At 39.0% G+C, this 14900-nt stretch overlaps 1 protein-coding gene across 1 annotated transcript in view; it reads right to left on the bottom strand.

The window, feature by feature from the left end:
* ctnna2 (catenin (cadherin-associated protein), alpha 2) overlaps positions 1–14900 on the bottom strand; it is a 307282-nt gene that overhangs the window by 248074 nt on the left and 44308 nt on the right. The window contains exons 3-6 of the mRNA XM_069167248.1: positions 13004–13199; positions 9554–9720; positions 7932–8051; positions 6530–6796 (exon numbers count right to left, since the gene is read on the bottom strand). Coding sequence (XP_069023349.1) covers positions 6530–6796; positions 7932–8051; positions 9554–9720; positions 13004–13199 — 750 coding nt within the window. The remainder of the gene's footprint in view (positions 1–6529; positions 6797–7931; positions 8052–9553; positions 9721–13003; positions 13200–14900) is intronic.

Genomic DNA, 14900 nt, shown 5'->3' on the forward strand with positions numbered 1-14900 from the left:
ATTCGAACAACGCAGTAGTGTATCGCTGCTCGGAAGGAGGCAAATTTAATTTGATGGTTCAGAGCAAGGAATGAAAGCTGAGGACGAGGTAATCATTTTGATGCAATCACAATTATGTTAAAAGACACCGTCCCCATCTTTTCCCCACTCCTCTTGGCTCATCTCATCGAAGGCAGCAGCGGCAGCAGCAGAGGAATAAAAGGAAGACCATCTAGAACTCGTACTTGTGCTGGCAGGCTTTCCCCAAGCTCAGTTACATTACCCGAGTCACAGTAGATCTTGTATTTCTTTATACCAAAAAGGTCTATGTGTCCTTTGCTGCTGTTCGCTGCTGATGCCTTTATGTGACACTTCAAATGAGTGGGAGAGAGCAGGAAAGACCAACAGAGTCATAATGCAAAAAAGGCTGGATCAGGTGCTTTCTGCTTTTGACTGCACTAAGATAAAGAGGCTCAAAGTGGGAAAGTGACAGCGAGACAAAGAGAGGATGTTAGAAAATGCACTGCAGTTACCTGACGAGAGTGGAAGTCAGTCTATTTTCCTGCTTGTGAATAAATGCTCTCTGAGCGTAACCACACAATTCTACATGCAGGACTGTCGCAATCATGAAATTTCCGCTTACAATTAATTGTCATCCAAATAATTCAGATTTAATTGTCTTACATTTTATGCTACTTCTATAGTATAAGCCCAATCATAGTTTAATAAGACACCTAATGAAAAAGAAGAGGAGCCATTTATTGGCACTAAACATTGGAATATATATACAAGTAAAACATTTATATATATATATATATATATATGTATCCTTTAGACTTCGTAAACAACATTACACAGGACAGATACGACAAAAATAACAACTTAAATATACAAAGCCTATTACTGAAATATAAAAAGTAATTACTGGTAATGACGGGTACCAATAATCAACATAAACAATGTACTAAAATGGAGATGGAAATATGATATCTGATAATTATATCCACCTGATGAATGGAAATGATTCCATCTATTATGCAGAATAATTGCAGTCATCTTAAATTATTGCAATCAGACAATTTTCTATAATTGTAACAGGGCTATGTAAATGTGAGTGGCACAGCTTACATGAAGCAGGCATAAATATATATATATATATATATATATATATGTGTATAAAAATTGTATAACTTAAAAACATTGATGTGTCAATATTTTCTACAATAAATTCATACCTCTACTGCTACACTGGCATATTTAGAGTTCTTTGAGTCTTATAGGATTGCTACACTGTGTATGTGCGCTCTGACCTAAAAACCTAAGCGCGTGTGTGTTACAGTGCATCTTTACCCACATTCCCGTAGGGCCTTGACTCCATCTGTCCTCCCACTGAGTTCTGATTGCCAAATAAAGACGTTCATTGCAACATGACATGGCTATCCCTACATAGCAAATTTAAAGGTGGCCATCCTCAAATGCTATGCTGCCTTTACCAAAACCTGAACATGTTTGCAGTAATAGAAACTATTTCAAGAGCATTAAATTGATTACTGCCAGCTAACGTTGGGAGAGTGGAATCAGTGCAAAGGAGCACACACGGCCAAGCAGAGTGACACACCAGCTAATTAGTATTGGCCATTAAAAACATAATTACTTAAAATGATCTGAAAATGTTGACTCAGGTTTGAAATGAATCCTTTCCCCATCATTATAATAAAAGCCCTTCCAAATTATTTTATGAGGCGCTCTTAAAGGTAAAAGGTAGACAGGGGGACTAATGTCACCTCTGTTATATGTCAAACAACACTGAAATGAGGTGAATCTGAACTGATGCTGACCTCCCTTTTCTCTCTTAATAGATCTTGTACCTCGGTGTCCAAAGCTGACTTATTCCAAAATAATGCTGGGTGTCAGTTCAAAAAGAAAAGTCTAGATGAGGTCATTGCCTCTCTCCATCTTATTCATAAGCTGCCCTTTCACTCCAGCTATAGACCTGTCTCTGTGCCCAGCATTTAAAAGTCTTGTCTAACCTTTCGTGTCAGGAAGTGTACACGTTCAGGGGCTGTTGAAGTGATGTGCTCAACATCCTTGTCATTTCTATTTCAGCAGCATGAGAGCTCCAATCACAGACATCAAGAGATCTCACAAGGTTCCTTTTCTAATTACACATGGAAAAGAAAAGACATATCGGGCAATTTATACTCCCAATGCTTTTACAGATGATTGCGCATTTTTTGCAATAAAATAAAGTCGATGAAAAGGTCTATATTCTTTTAATCAATCGACTTAAAAATACTTGTCCACAGTGTGATGTAGGGATTAATTGTGAGTCTGATATAAATCAGTGTCACACATTTGTATTTCTGTGTGACTAAATGTCCTGTAATGCCTGGAATGAAAAAGGCTGTAAATACCAGTGGTCGCAGAGGAGACACAGTTAAAACCAATATTCAGATCCGTTTGGTAGAGAGAACAACTAGCCCACTCGCTCATACCCATTAACGGAGCAGCCCCACACTACAGCTGGAAAGACTGAGAAATGCTCTAGTATTTAAAAATAAAAGCTGTTTATCTGTATATTTGTCACAGTCAGGTCTGCCATTCATGCATCAAACCACTGCAGAAGAATCAAAGGCTGAGAAACAGATCAAAGCTGACGTAGCACAGAGAGCAGCTCCCCAACAACAAATAAACGCCATCATCCAACTTAGCAGCAGCATCCAAAGGAGCTCCATCACTAAACACAAAGCAGGCATGCGTGTGTGTACTCATGGTTTGGTGTGGATGTAACAGAGGTTAAAACAGTCAGTGCATTGCAATAACATGTACACTGCAAATTGAATGAATTTTCTTTGTTTATGTGGGTTCGTGTTTCACTGCTAAACACACCCTCATATAAAGATGCCAATGCAGAAAACACAAAGCCCATGCACGGTCATGCACACACACAAAATCCTGTGAAATCCATGCCTCATATATCAGTATATCAGTTCATTACTATTCTGAGAGGACCTGCTCATAGTCTGTGTCTGCTCGGTGCTAAGTTAGGAATTAAACATGCACCAGCTTCAGGCGAGCACAGAGGGCTAAGAAAAGGGCAATTTGTCTCATTTAACTGCTGCCTGCCGAATGGAATCTAATTATGCACGTCTTTTGTTTTTCTAAAAGGGCTCATGCTGTTTTACATGAAAACAGAGTCGATATGATGACTGCAGGCTGTGGCCTTGTGTAATACACTAGGAAAGCAGGGTCAAAAGAAACCAGGATGCAGCTCTTCTTTAGTGTTTAATCGCTTAGCTCTAGCTAGCGTTCAGTAATGCATCTAATATGATGCTGTCTATGTCTCACCCTGCTGGTCTGACATCGCTCCACACTGCAGCAGCATGCAGTCCCAATGTAGGGTACTTGTAATTCCCCATTAGTACCACAAGATGTCACTCACACACTGTACACTAGGAAAAATACAAAGAGCACTGTGAAATGTCGCATTTTGTTCAACGTGCTTTAAAAAAGCATGTAAGTTCATACTTAATAGAGTAAGACAGGGGAAAGATTAATATCGCAAAAGAACAAAGGGGAATATTGCATCAAAGTGAAGAAGAATGGTATTGTGATCATGGCTTAAACTAAACTACTGCAGTTATATTAATAAATGTGAGTTTTAACAGTTAAAATAGAGTATAAAGCATCTTTTCAGAGTTTATAAAGATAGCTCGTGTCTTTTGAATGTTTCTGCATATGTATCTCACTGATCACACCATTACATTATGGTAATAGATACAACATTATTTACCTCTTCTATCTATATAAATTTAGTTTAGAGAATTCAAATTATATGTTTCCTTTCATAGAGCAAAATCAGTTTTCACATTGTGTCACACTCTTGTAATCCATATCAAAACAATCATGCATTAAACTTAAGATGACATGAAGAAAATTACCTCAAAGAAAAAGTCCTCTGTCATCTGCAATTACAGATGCAATCAGAGCATTTGTTGCTGCGAATTTCAGTCATTTAAAGGTTAACAACTCAAATCTTAACAACTTCTACTTTGTTGTACTTGACAATTTGTACATTTGATCTTTACTTTATCCAACATGAATATTGTTTCCAATCTAACTAGTGCTATTCAAATAAAGGCTACTTTAAAATAAAATTGTGATATCAAAAGCCCAACACTTTAATGAAACTAAAAATGCCTTTAACATCACATGACCAAGGCTCCCAACCAGTGAAACTCCAAAGTGCTTTAACCTTTTAAAAACACACCTATTTTTTTGGCCTCTGCTCAAAAATTGCATCCCCATAATAAAAAGAGTATATCTCTGCAACCACAATAAAAAAAATTATTAAAAAAAATATTTGTAATAATAAAGAGAACCCTTGTGAGATTTGTTCAGATGTGTAAATATCAGTATATATGTCTATAATGTAATAATAGTTTTGCTAAGTCTTCTCCCTGGCCACCAATTGGGGGCCTCTAGGGCTTAAAGGGTTAATAGATTTATTCTAGTGTAAATACATTTAAGTATAACTTAAAAGCATAATATTGAGTATCTTATTGTTTGGTATCTTTGTCTGATTCTGCATAACTGTGGCGATGGCAAAAAAGACTGTGGCAGCTTGAAAATCGTTTAGCATCAAGTAAAAGGTTAAAAACAGAGAGGAGAAAAAAAATATAGAAATCGCAATACCTAATCATGTCTATTACGTTAAAAGAACTGGGTAAAGTACAGATGTTTTCCAGTAAGCACATTGGGTGACATTTGTACATCTTTACCAATAAGAACTTGATCTGTAACAAAAAGCTAATCAGACTAGACAGATACAGATCAGATCAGTTTAACAAAACCATAAAAATATTGATTCCAGAAAGGGAGGTTTCTGTGTCAAGCAAGTAATATGATTTAGTGGAAAAAGGATATTAAACGAGCACCAAAAAAAAAGTCTAACTCAGGAAGAGACCGTCTATGATCTCACATCCTCAAGTCCAGGCTGCCTCATACACTGCTCCTTCTTTATATCAGACAATCTTTAGTTCATCTTTGCAATCCTGGTTCTCACTTAAGTTTTGAACTTCTCACATTAGTCCTCATTTAACATTTCTAATAAATGGCGCTTTGTCTTTCAAACACATTTCTCTGGACCTTTGATTATCTTGGATGTGCGGGGTCATACTTATTTGCTTCGCCGGTTTATCAGTAGAACAAAAAAGATTTTTAAAAATTAGTCATGACAGCAAAAGGTGATGCGGTTTCTTCTGCTTCAGCTGGACTAAATGAATTATCACTTGGGTCCAGCAGGAGTGTCTTCTAATGAGGCAAGATAGTCACTTTGGGGGCAGTAAAAAGGTTTTAAATTTATAAGCTTCGTTGGATAATAAGCTCCTCAAGACTTTAGTGAGTGAAAAAACAATGCTTTACACTATAGAACGCAGCCTGTAAAAATCTGGTATGCAGCTAATTGGAAATAAACAGCATTCACTGATAGTAAAGACAGTTAGTTAGCTGCTTGTATTTGTAAGTCTGTAAAAATGATCGTCCTCGCCGTTTCTGTAAACTGTAATAAATTGTAACATACTGATATAATGTTGGGAATCTTAAAGGAAAAGATGCAGCAATCATTTAAAGTTGTTTCTGTGTGTGTCAGCTTAATGTCTTAAATCTATATGCAAATTCAGTCTGGGCCTCATCTGTCATGGCATCAGCCAAAGGGCAAATTTATGCCTTAGAAAATTTAAATCAAAGCACAACTGATACCAAGGTCTTTAAACTGGCCAAACACTGCTGGTTCTCTTTGGTACCTGAAACATTTCATCAGAACGCGTTTCAATAAAGATGTTTGTAAAGAAAATGGCGGGGGCTGATCCACATTCAAGACCAAGGAGACACAATCTACTTAATAGCAATAAGGGCTGTCAGTGCTGTACACTTCATTAGTTTACTGTCAGTCTGTGGCCACTAGATGGCAGCAGAGAATAATAATGTTTAGAGAGAAAAGTCCCTTTGGGCACAAACGGAGTTTGACTGTTGCGTGGCAAAAATGTAAATAAAGACAAGTTACCATCTCAGTGTTGAGAGGTAGTAAAATAACACTTAAACCATCATATGAACATAAACACACACAACTTAGGAAGAGTGTTTGCAAGAGATGGAGACAGACATCTAGATACACTAGAAATGAATTGTTATTCAAATATTAAGAGACACAGCAAACTTCAAGCATTAAAGTCTTTGAAACAAGATTGACTCAAATAACCAACGTTGATGTGGGTTTCTTTGTTATCGTGAGAAAAGGAGAGCTATACACCTTAATTATCAGACCGACAAGTGTCCGATTATATTAATACTGTATACCAAGCTTCACTGTTCTCTCTGTCTCTCAAAGAAGCTCATATCTCAGTGAGCTTCACGATATATTGAAATGTAGGTGTGTTTATGGCCATGAAGTGGTCATTAACATGCTCTAAAACTTTCTGAATGAAAGAATCTGAATTATTTGTGCTAAGTGTAGTATCTTGAAAAAAGAAGAGAATGCTCGCTGACTTACATCGAATTCATTGAGGGCAGCAGCCAGTTCTCCAATACCAGCATGGCCATGCTTCTCGTCAGTGGGCGAGGTGGCCTGGGCAGCACTGGAAATGCCTCCTATGGCCTCCTGGACCTGCTTGAACACGTAGTCCCGGTTGGCACGTGTGGCGGCCACGTCTGGGTGGCGTAGGAAGGCCTGGGAGGCCGTGTACAGCATGGTGGCGTTTTTCTTAAGGGCCCCACGTGCAGCTGCCATCTCATCTCGACACTGGGGGTCTTTCAGTTCCTGAGGGGGTGACAAAGGTTCTCTGGTAAGCACTAACCATCACTTGTTGAAACCCTACTCAATACATGTAAAGGCAGAACTGTGTATTTTTTCAAAATGTTGGAGCATTGCTTCAAGAGTTAAAAAGGCACATGGTCATTCACAACAGAACAGAAAAACAAACATGTCCCAATTCAAGAAATCTGATGTAAAAAAAGAAAAAGACAAAGTCATGTCCCATCTGATGAATTGCTGTTGTTCCAACCACACAGTTAAGGCAGTGTCAGCAGATCAGCAACCGTGGAGCTGGAGAGAATTCAGTTCTGTGTTTTGCTCTGGGACAAGTCGCCAGCGTGGATGCTTGCCAATATGACACTTATAGGAAAAATCCTCCAAAAGCCTTTTGTCATACTGGGGGCAACATTTAAAAACACTTTGATGTGTTCTTCTCCAGGGTCACACTGGCACTGATGTGGATATTTTGCTCACTATACATTCCAGCTAAAACTGATCATATACAGTAATAAACAGCACCATTTAAAGTGTTATGAAGTACACTTAACTCAGGTCAGAGATGAGTTTTTTTAAAATTGTATATAACTATCACTGGACTGTCTAAACATAACTTTACAATGATTAATAATACACTGCATAAAAAAAATGTGTTTGCTTCTTGTTAAGATAACCTAATTCGCTGACAGAAAAGAATTTAATCTTCTTTCATTTTTATCCCATGATGTTCCATCACACCATAATTGCAAAGTGTGTCTATTAAAGCTCGTTTAATGGGATGATGCCCGTTATGTAAAACAGATTAAACTGCTTCAACTGTGGAGTGTTAATGTCAGAATCTGACAACCAACAACTCATGCTGGTAAGGGACTGATTTTGTGTCAATCAAGACTCTAATGGTTACAAATCAGATTATGGCTAAATTTGTTTTTAAAACATTTGCGAGCAGATTGGTTAAAACTTTGTTGAGTTTCGTGTGTTTACATGCAGCAGCTTAAACTACAACAGTTGATCATTTATCAACAGCTTTTCACAAACTACAAATCTTTAGAAATCACTAAAACAGACAAAGCCAGAATAGATACTTCCCCCAGGAGTCATTGGTTTCTGAACAGACAGCACATGAGAAAGAGTGTCTGGTTACCTGCTGTCTCCGAGCTGCCACGTAGTTAAGCTTCACCATCTCTTTCCCAAACTCCTTAAAGCGGTTGGCCAGATCCTGCTCATTGGTGGCATTCTTCACTCCCTCCAGGGCCTCCTCCACCTATCACACACACACACACACACACACACACACACACACACACACACACACACACACACACACACAAATACATACAGAATATTTCAAAAACTCTGTGGATACACCTGTAAGTCTACAGGGTCTTAAACTCTGCAAGTAACAAACTCTGAGCCCCATTGGTTACATCATATTTATATATAAAATATAATATTATATAATATTATATAATATTATATTATATTATATTATATTATATTATATTATATTATATTATATTATATTATATATTTTAAATCTGGTGTCTGGTGAGACATCCCCACACTGGCTGGATGAATGCATAGTGGGCATGCTCTATGAACAGAACATGTACACCAGACTACACCAGCCAAGCTGGCTAGCTACCAGTTTAGCCCCAATGGTAATCTAAAAGGCATAAAATAGTTCTGTATTGAGGCTCTTCCAGACTTTCTACACGTTATCAGACCGAATGCATCAACATGTGGATGAAACAAGTCATAGTAGCAGATGAGGGAGACAAAGGTTCTGCACTGCAGGTTTAAGTAATGTCAAATAAAACCACTAAATCAAGTAAAACAATAATACAACACTTAGATTTTAAAAAAAGTTTTTTGTTTTTTTTTTCAAAATATTTCTAACATCTAATGTTTTTTCTCATTGTTACCAGGTTTGAAATGACAATGACTGTTGAGTTGTGCCATTTTAGTAAATCATATTTCAACAATCTCAATCCATTTTGTGGCTACGTTCTGATTATAAACTCCTTTTTATCAGTAATGAAAGTGTTGCAGAAGATGTAATGAAAAGAGAGAAGAGCAAGAGATAACTTTTAAGTGGTCTTTGATGGCAGGGCTTATACAGGCTTGAGTTAAGCCCCTCTGTGGGCCTCGAGAATGAATCTGGAAAAAAAGAACTGCGGAGTGTGTTCATTTGCAAGAAAGTTACAAAAGGAGTGTCTGAAGGAGCATGCAGGCATGAGTTTGTTCAGATTATACCAAATGCATTTCATTCTTTCGAGCACCCTGCATTAGCTCCTCTTACAAAGCCCCGAGCTACTGTCAAAATAAGCGACAAACAAACCTGCCCTGAAATGATTGAAGTGAGTGAGTGTGCAGTTCATCACACCAGCGTGCTATGTAGTATGGTGCGTGTTGCCAGGATTCTCCTCCATGCCTCATCTATATGCTAATGTGTGCAGAGGTTGTGATAAAGCCCTACATTGCTTGTACGGGTGACACACTACCAGGAAGTAATTTCATGTACAACTGACCACCTTCAAGTACACTCTGCAACATTTGCAAAAATATTTGGGGAGTCTGTCATTTTTAAAATTCTAAGTTCAAGTTCTGACTGCAACCCGAACACGACGTAACCTCACACAAACCCAACACTGTGATCTCACAGTCAAGAGGTCAGAGGGTTAAATAACACGTATTGCCGAGTTGCATTTCAACAAAATCACTTTGTTAAGTGCTCACATCACAGAGGGTCATGAGTGTACTTACAATTTTGAGGTGGGCCAGCAGCCGCATGACATCAGCCATGTCGGCGAGGATGAGCAGGCGGGTGACAGCAGACAGCAGGGCGCGAGCGGCCCTCACCATGGTGCCACGTTTCACAGAGGAACACGGGTCATCGGCAAACTCTGAGGAGGCAATACGCATCGTCTCTCCTGCAGGAGGGAAGGAAGAAAGCAGTAAGTGGAGTAGACAGTGTATCACAATTTTCCTTTTTAATAGAGCTTAAAAGTTAGGGCTGACCAAGGTGACCCTGAAGCATCCCTTAGTTATGCTGCTATGAGCTCCTCTCCTCTACTCTCTCTTTTACACTCTACATTCTTATGCCCCGATTGTACGTCTTCAACTTTGTGTCCGCTCTCTCCTCGCGCCTTCCTGCAGGTATCTCAGCATGTTTCTGATCTGCAGTTCGTGGCCCCACCAACGTGTCCAGTGTTAGTTGTCTCTCTATGCTGTTCTTTTCTAACTGCTCTCCCCTCACCCCAAGTGGCCAAAGGCAGATGGCTGCCCACCTCTGAGCCTGGTTCTGTCGGAGGGTTTCTTCCTGTTAAAAGGAGGGTTTTTTTTTCCTTTCAACTGTCGCTCATGTGGAAATTGTTCGGTTCCTCTCAAAGACTTTACCATGTTCAGTGCCCTGAGATGACTTTTGTTGTTGGCGCTATATTACATATCGACAGGGATCCGAGTTAGGCTGTTTAATGATTTGTGTTCATGTCAAAAAAAAATACTATCAGCTCACACAGTGAATTTAGCAAGTTTTCTTTTACCTTTTGCAAACGTTATTGTAGATTAATTATACATTGATAACATTTTTGAAAAACAAAGTTCCGTTGATCATTCTTTCCATATACAAATAAATCTACAACACAATAAAGTATGCAAGAAAGAAAGGGGTTTGACTTCTTGCTGATTCCACTGTATATCTATTTTTGGAAAAACACACAATCTAGTCTTAAACTTATTTATGTGTTGCCTGTTAGAAAACAGGTGGCTCAAATCATCCTGACTGGTGAACTGTTGTCCTACAAAATGTGCTCCAAAGTGGTATCGGTTATGACCTTCCTTCAACCAATTCACCGATGATCAAGTAAAAACAAATCAAAACAAACTGCATAAAATACAAAAATATTGTGTAAATGTGTGTTTTTTTATTTTTTTATTATTTGTTTAAGGAAGCTGAAATGCCTCTATTTATTTACCAGCCAAGTTTTAATTTGGTGATAATATGCAACCAGTAGTGAGGAAAAAAGGTGACTTTGTTCCTCCAGCTGGGTCAGTCGCAAAGTAACAGCAGGTCAACACTGGCAGGTTGTTCTCTTGGCATAAATTATAGTTATTGCGTAAATAAATCCCTACGGTGATGTGCAAGAATCATAATCAGATATAAATACAGCCCACACATCCTGACATACAGGTAGTCAGACTAAAAAAAAACACACACACGCACAACTGCAAACAAGTTCATGAACAGTTGCTGGTAGTGCCGTAAGTGTGTCTGGCCCTGTGATGAAGTGTGAAGAGTGTCAGTGCAGAGGGTCTGATTACTGAACCCCCACATCTGGTCTGAAATCAGAATCTCTAATTTAATCATGACAAGATAAAGCGCTCTGAAAAGATGAGGTCACAATGACTGCGCTCTCATGAAGTGATGACAAGATTTAAGGGCATTTTAAAATTCACGATGATTTTAACGAGGCGGATGATACCACTCGGAGGGGGACACTCCTTGCTGCTCGCTAAAGGTCTCTCTAAAAATGGGAGAGCCTGCTGGTTACAGTCAACACGGCTATATTCCCATGCTCATAAGTTTAATATTATCACTATAAACCATTTCCCCTAATGACCTGACATGCACTTATAGCCAAGTTAGCAAAGAAGAGGAGTCTATAGTGAGAATTACGAGTGTCCATTAGCAGTACACCTCTGCGCTGGAGAGATTTTGAGCACGCCCATCTTTTAATACTGTCGGTAAAAGTTTAGGTGATGTGGAGTATTAACTTTCATGTCCTATTCTTGTGTTAGAGGGTCCAAAGAGTCAGATAGGGCTGTGCAATGTTCCAGTGTAACGCAAACGGAAAAAGCTGATGTATTAGTTCAAAACTAATGCCTAAAAAGTGGAAAGATGGATTTTGTCCTTTTTTGATGTCAGCTGCAGTGATGACCTGTACGGCTACAGTCTATTTCACACCTCAGAAGAGCTGTGTGTGTCAAAGCAGTCAAGTCACTATTCAACAGCGCCAGCGGCCAAGCGGAGCTGACACTGCAGGATGAGGAACACGGCTGCAGCACAACATACGCCGAGCTCTATTTGCTCTTTCTGCTGATGTAGTTACTGAACAGGGAATCAAATTCCATTCTGGGGACAAACATTTGATTCACATAAAGGCTCACTGACTTGCCCTCGACACAGAAAAATAAACTTTGGAGAACCACAAACAACTGTGACTTTCTTCCATTTGAGTCAAGAGTTCGCCGACAGATTGAGCACAGCTTGTTGTTGAAGAGCGGCACTGAATCCACGCAGAGGTTCCACTGTTAAGAGACCGATATCCAAATTGTTGCTAATGAGAATGGGCATTCATAATCATGTCTTAAAATTCAGCAAGCATCCTCGTCTCCACAGACAGTCGCAGCTTTAACGATGCATGACTTTAGGGTAAACAACTCCAGAACTCGACTCATCGTGAGACAGCATGCACCAAGTGAAGCCGGAAACTAACGGCTACTAATCTGTTTTATTTCATGGATTTTCTTTAATTCTACATCCCACTAAAAGTTTTGCAGACATTTGACATGTTCTGAAGTTCAGAGCACTTAATACTTTTCTCAAACATTGCAGTTTTATATCAATTACTCTCCTCCTGCAGAATTTGTCAGAAAAAACGTCACACTTTCACAGAAAATGGTGTCAGCGGGGCAACTAATTTAAATTAGAATGATACTGAGCTGTATCTGTATAAATCTTCATCTACTTCTTAATTCAGTATATCCCAAACAAAAAGCCATAGCAAATGCACACAGTTCCTTAAACATGAGGCGCTCATTAAGATTGCCACGACTATCACCTTAATATGTTGGCATCTTTGCCTTTATTTGACAGTAGTTGTAGATAACAGCAGGAGTTTGACAGAGTCCATGCTACCATTTTAGTGTGGTACTTTCTTTCCTTGATAATGTCATTTTGTTTACCTCATATCCATACTACTAAATAGGAAGAAAAATAAGCATCCCTATTATTGTAATTCAGTGCGACATCCTCCCAACTACAGAATCATAAGTTACTTTAATGGATTCTATATGATACACAGAAACAAGACGTCTCGGGGCGAATATCAGATGAGGTCATGATGCAAACTGACGATGCGGTTATCTGACCAGAGTCAGTCAACAGCTGTAAAAGCACAAGTATCGTGTCTGCTTCAGAACATTAAAGCTCACCTTGCTTACGAACATCCTCCACAGCAGCGATCAGCTCCTCCTTCAGGTCCTGGCTGTCTTTGGCAATCTGCTCACCCTTTTCCAGAAAGTTCTGGGTAGCCTGTTCAACGGACACTGCCAGGACGTGGGCCTTCTTGGAGCGCCCCTTCTTCTTACTGGATGGCCCTTTGTTGCTGGTGTTAACCAGTGTAGTCACCTGGGAGATAGGAGAGGGCATTACAGCTGGCTGAGTCACATACAGTTTGTAAAACTTATGTACAGGAGTAAAGTGTTGCTGATGTTGTGCTTTTCCTCCAGTGTTAGTGTTGTCTTGGCTTTGGAGGTATGGTATTCAATCTTCAACAGAAATCAGTCAATGATAGTAGTCTCGTTACAGAGCGTTGTCATTGAGAATATTAAAAATTGTTTGAAGTTACTACCTGCTGCAACGTTTTCTGTTTGTAATCTTTAAACACTCAGTGCCCACTTTATTACGCATAAATATCTCTGAATATATTGTTCTGAATATAACCTCAATTATAAGCGTAATTCAAATTGAGAGTTTTGAAAATGTCAAAAACTGAACATGCTGTTGTACAATGCACTGTTTAAAGTGTCCACATAATAGAATACATTAATAGATTATGATGAAAAGCTCTATTTCAACTAATCTTCTTTCTCTCCTGAAAAATTATACATTCCATTATAATGATTCACCCTGGTTTTTCAATGTATTGTGAAACAACTATGGAAATATGTTTAAACTACATCACAACAAAATGACAAATAGTCACGTCTTTATCCATAATATGGACTTCCACAACTATAATGAACCAATTTATTATAAACTATATTACTGCTAACTTGTACACCTCATCAATCAGGTCTACCTGCCTCATCCTGGACAGCAAGCACAGAAAATATTCATCCCTCAGCTTAAATAGGAATGTTGTAAAGTACAGTCAGTTCTTCAAGCTGCCCTCAAGCAATAATTCCCATGATGTGAAATCTTCTGGACAGGCTACACTGCACAGACTGGATAAGATGATGCCACAGAATCCTACAAAATGATCCCACGATCTGATTGTATTAGTAAAAGTTGTACGAGAATGTTTTGCAGGAGAAATGAAATGCGATGCTGTCCATTAAGAAAGCTTCTAGTACAGTCAAGAAGCATTTCTGTATTGAACAACTACAACTATTGATTTCTGCCATTACACACAGCGGATAGTTTGTAAAGAAGACGACATATAATTGCATATGTTTAGTGCAAATATTATGCGAGTCATGTTGTCGAAGAGCCAAAGCAGGAAAAGGGCCGATGTCAGACAAGTTGTGTGCCTGAAAGAAGTCACGAGATCATGATGAACAAGCATCCCAACTCAAGGCTTTTAGCTAATAAGCAATTACAGAGTACCCTGGTGAACATGAAAGCCTTAAGGTTGAGAAATATCTGTTCAGCACTTGGAGGGATTCAGGAAATGCACCGAGCAACTGTTGTGGCTTCGTTCACAGCAAACAATGTGGAAAAAAATTGTGTTCACCATCTACGTTAAATATATTTGCATTAAAATAATCACCGTTTCTGAAAGAGGAAAACAGAAAGCCATAAAAGAAGCAACACATTAAATTCACTCAGGAGAGGAAACTGAGGAGCCCCGATCGCTGCTGCCTGTCAATAATTAATTCACCAGCAGAAATATCTCCACTGCTAGCATTCAGTGACACCTTTTGCTGAACACAGTGACACACGTCTGTCTGAGGCCAGCGAGGAAGCACATGGACAGACCTGGTCATTACACACTCCAGTCAGTTTGACAGCAGCTGAATTTGCACAATTGCGTGATATGATTAGTTTGTGGAATAGATCAGAGGCTCTCACTCTGAAAAGCCCCTAAGAGCAAAGTTATGTCCTGCA

This window comes from Embiotoca jacksoni, unplaced genomic scaffold, assembly GCF_022577435.1.
Source record: "Embiotoca jacksoni isolate LCO1_2020_lvr unplaced genomic scaffold, fEmbJac1.0.p SCAF_4, whole genome shotgun sequence".
Classification (NCBI taxonomy): Eukaryota; Metazoa; Chordata; class Actinopteri; family Embiotocidae; genus Embiotoca; species Embiotoca jacksoni.